The sequence below is a fragment of the Austrofundulus limnaeus genome, unplaced genomic scaffold (assembly GCF_001266775.1).
Source record: "Austrofundulus limnaeus strain Quisiro unplaced genomic scaffold, Austrofundulus_limnaeus-1.0 Scaffold58, whole genome shotgun sequence".
NCBI classification, from domain to species: domain Eukaryota; kingdom Metazoa; phylum Chordata; class Actinopteri; order Cyprinodontiformes; family Rivulidae; genus Austrofundulus; species Austrofundulus limnaeus.
This window is the reverse complement of record NW_013952460.1, coordinates 695,916-700,612: the sequence shown is the minus strand read 5'-3', so window position 1 is coordinate 700,612 and position 4,697 is coordinate 695,916. Positions and strand designations below refer to the sequence as shown.

General features: G+C 35.8%; 1 protein-coding gene across 1 annotated transcript in view; it reads left to right on the top strand.

Moving 5' to 3' along the window:
• The first annotated feature begins 1,370 nt into the window (after positions 1 to 1,370).
• trnt1 (tRNA nucleotidyl transferase, CCA-adding, 1) overlaps positions 1,371 to 4,697 on the top strand; it is a 16,923-nt gene continuing 13,596 nt past the window's right edge. The window contains exon 1 of the mRNA XM_014009443.1: positions 1,371 to 1,738. Coding sequence (XP_013864897.1) covers positions 1,615 to 1,738 — 124 coding nt within the window. The 5' untranslated portion in view covers positions 1,371 to 1,614. The remainder of the gene's footprint in view (positions 1,739 to 4,697) is intronic.

Sequence of the window (4,697 nt, the reverse complement as noted above, 5' to 3'; positions counted from 1 at the left end):
GACCACTTCCAGAATTTGATTTGGGCAGCAAATGAAATTGAACCATTTGTGAAAAGTGAATTATTTTAGCAATACTTCATTGATCATCATTGATTRAGCACACGTCACTGATTAACAAATCATTGAACACAAACACTATGGACTTCCCTCACATGAAGCAGTTTGTTTATTCTGACAGATAACAAACGTGTGAAGACTGGTCATGGTTGTGAAGATCTCCTGAGGATTCAGGATRCTGCAGAGCAACACAAGACAAGAGTTCAGTTTCAGCGTTCTGACTCACTGTGGTCCTGTCAAGTCACTGTCTCCATCTAGTGGTTAGATGTTGCAAAGACAACAACATGACCCCTGGATTGTTATCCCACATATGTATTAAGCAGTTTTATTCTCTTGGTAATAAAGGGCTGCAGTAGCATGGTAGTCAGAGCTGCAGGTTTGAGCCCAGGCTCTGTCYGGAAGGACATCCAAAACAGTTGTCAAATCTGTCATGTGAGTTTTCTCACAGTGGTGACCCCTGAAGAAGGAGCAGCCGAAAGAAAAACAACATTCGCTTTTGGCAAATTAGGAATTTGATAAAATAATACATATAGAATAACATATTAAGGTAAACATAATGTTAGTGTATAGATTCTCAGTCATCAAGGACACAACAAACCCTTTGGGTTTTTAAATAAAGTCCGTCTTGTTAAAATACAGTAATAAATAAATACAGTTACTTTATACCCCTGCTAGACAACTTGAAGGAATCAGGAACGTAATTTAAATATTTCTGGCTGTGCTTTGTGGGATTTTTACATTAACAAGTTGTCAATAATGTGTCTTTGACTGAAGGTTCAAAGCATAAAAGGAACTTTTATTTCATTCTGCAGTAACTTCATCCAGTTGTACCAACATTGCAAACCACAACACTGCTTGTTTCCTAATATTCATCAATCTATCAATAACAACAAAATAATTAAGTCAGATAGAAGGATAGTTATGAATGTATATGGGAACATTCCCCAAAATTTACCACTGTACATTGGTAACTGTGAAACAAACAAACAAAAAAAAAAACATTTGCTGTTTTTCTTACCCTAAAAAAGAAAATGATCAAAGCAAATTATAAATTTCGTAATAAAGCAGAATGTTGACATGTCTGATATTACAATCATGTTCATCTAGTTTATCTAACAGTCATTCACTTACAGCTTAGTTTACCTTTCTGATCAGAACAAATGAGCAGCATTAATTAAAAACCAAGACTAGTTGAAACGTGAAGATAAAAATCTCGCGACACAAAACGCAGTTTTGTTAAACCCGCCCTGTGGCTTGACGAAATATTGRGTGATTGGTCAGAATGCGCACGTGTTTATTGCTTTTCCTGTAGCGCTTCGTGCTAGGAGAACGGCGATTAAAAAAAACAATATTAATGGACATAAAATAACCTAGTGTGTTTCTAACTTTCCTGAAAGTGTTTTAGTTTTATTTGTTTCTTGCTGCCTGTCTGCTGGTTAGCAGCGGAGCCTGCGGCGCGTGCTTAGAGACAGCTAAAACCAAGGACAGTAGGCGCTTAGTAGTTAGCTTACTTGTGTCTGGACACAAGTGGCTTCTTTCTGCTTCGTGTTTGTGCAAATGTGGCACAGACTGGGTGTTTGTGTGGTCAGAAGAGCAGTTTGTTTGAGGAGTCTCTACACGATGCGTGTAAACACCGAAGACTTCCAGTCTCTCTTCACTGACGGACTGAAAGGTTTAGCAGGTGAGACGCACGTGTTGGATACACTGACCTTGTTGTTTTACTTAATTAAAAAACTACACAAATCTATACCAAGCTGAAAGGATATCTACTGGATACACAGTGTGGCAACACAACAGCTGTAATGTGTCTCCTGAACAAGTTTGTCCAACAAATGCTGCTGCAAAAATGAACCATGATTAATTGTTGTATTTAGCTGATAATTATTAATTATCAGCTAATATGTCCTGGTCACATGACCAATTCAGTGGTAAAGATTTGCTCTTCATAAAAATCTGTTCTAAACTGTGTCAAAATTACAGACTTCAGGCTGTACATCAAATTTTAAATTGTGTTGACAAATACAGAACTTTTTTTAATGTTCATCATATTTGAAACAGAGAGGAGCACCGAGGGGACTGACTGATGGCATTAATCGTATTAATTAAGTGCCAAAAAATAATCAATTGTTTTTCTGACGATTAATTGCACACGATACGATTATGCCCAACCCTATGCTGCAGACAGGTTTATTTTACCGAATCACATGATAGCTCTCTGATAACTTAGGCTTAACAATACCCTTTAAGTAGGGATGTGGATAAATTTTTAATCCTACACCAATATTAAATCTGACAGCGGATTCCAAAAGAACATTTCAAACCACACAAAATAACACCAAAACCATGTGATTATCTGAAGTATGAGGGAAGTTATCGATGTTTGTTTAGGTGAAATCAGCTCATGTTTTCTTGCTGCAMMTCACAGCAGAACCAATGTGACCTTTTCACCTTGCTGTTTTCTAATTTTTGCTCATAACTTCCTCAGTGTTCAAGATATCACCAATTTTAGGAAAAGATTCACATTCTGGTTTTTGTAGGAAGCATCTTGTACCCTAAAAAACTAATAAAACTTATTAATAGCCAATTCAAAAGTAGCAGAAAAGGAGCATCAAGTCAACTTAATGTGTCTCAGAAAGTAAGGAAATTAAAACAATTTAAAAACCAGGTGGACATGTGTTTTGTAAACAAAGCTCCTCAGTCAATGACAGCGTGTTAAATGTGTCATGTGATGAAGACGAGCGTCAAACATTTTGCAATAAGCGCTATACCGGATTAAAAAAAAACATACTTCGACATTTCAAATCATTATCAAATTTGGAAGAAGGGCAGATAAATAATGTTCTTCATGGCAGCTTATCTCTTTAAGGGGTCACTAGAAAAACTCGGGTGATTTACTCTTCTTTTCAAAAAATTGACTCTTCAAAACACATCAACAAAAGTTAAAAACTGGAAGACYAGGCTGTAGCTAACTACCTGATGTCAGCGGGGTTTGTTGAAACTCGTATAAATACCGAAGCAGGAGGAAATTACAAGCAAACGCACCGAGCAGCCTTACAAAATCTGGTCACAGCAGTTTGGGAAGAAAATGGCAGCAGCTGCTGACGAAATGTCAACATCCCTACTTTAAGTAAGAAAAAGAAAAGAAAGAGGTTGTGATAATTATCCAGCACTTGCTCTATCACCTGGGTTGATCTGTTAAATATTTTATTTCAGTCTTGTCTTAAGTGTAGCTTTATCATGTTGCACTGCAATTATTGTAAACGAGATACTGAAGTAAAACACCAGTTGGAGACTCATTAACTTTGCTTCATGCAATGAAGGATCTTTATCTTTTAGTCAAGTAGTCTTTAATCCTTGTCTCCTATGCTCACTATCCTATTTAAAGTTTCTCTGCTCCAACACACCTGATGTGAATGAATGAGTTATTAGCAGTCGTCTGCAGAACCTGAAGAGGTATTTCAATCACTAAATCAGGTGTTTTGGAGCAGGGAAGTGAGTAAAACTGCAGGATTGTACTAGTGATGGGATGATGATACCTGAAGGAGTGTAGTGACACACTACTCAAAACTGTGTCGGCTCTGTGTTGACACTGTGTTTGCTCACTCAATAGTGACCCCTGCAGTAGTTAAAAAACATTGCAGGTAAACAAAATAAAAATAAGATYGAAAAGCTTTCATGCTGCAAACCCAACATCGACCTGTGAAATATTGAATCACCAGTTCTTTACTTAAAATATGATCTCATCATTGTATAGTTTCATTTGCTCAGTTTGTTTGCTGAGCTGTTTTTCATGAGAAGAGTTTAAAATGTCCTTGAAACCTCATTTGTGTAAACTGTTTGTCTGAACTGAGTTGTAAAATACAGATTTGTCTATAATAACATTTAGAGTTAAAATTATTAGTATGTAATTTTGTTAAGTGTTAAATCATATGAAATAAAATACTATTAATATACTAAAAACACTAAAAATTAATTAGTTTATGCATTTTTATTGAGGAACAAAAGGTTTTGAAATGTCTTTGCTCCAAGGCAGTTTATCTTAGAACCCAGTTCTCCTGCCTTGTAAAAAAACTCTTTCACAGGGTACAGATGAAGATGGCGAGCATAAAAAATTAAGTGTGAGTTGATAAAGGTGTGGATATTTTTTTCTGGGTATTTTTCCAGTATTGTGACAGGTCTTGTGTTCTGGGTGTGTTGCTTTCAGCCAGGTAACATTGGACTTCAATTATGGAATTGGTTGTATCATCTTCTTCTCTTCAACATTCAATTCAATTCAGTTAAAAAAAATTATTCATTTCATTAAAAATAACTATATACAATAAAAAAACCAAAGAAAATACACAAATCAAAAATCAAAATAAAATGAAAGGTAGCAGATAAAGAATAAATCTTATAATGTCTGTCCCTTTTATCCCCAGAATATATTCAAACAAAACATATGTCCTGATGCATCTCAGTAATCCAGGTAAAAAATCAAAAGGAAAAAAATTGTATAGGTCCTCTGGACGGGTTCTTCTTTAATGAAACGTTTCGTCTCTCCTCCAAGAGACTTCTTCAGTCTGAGAGTCCATCATATACTTATTGCAGAGCAATATTGTATATGCTGTTAAGTGCCAGGAGGACTGCGACCAGTTATACAT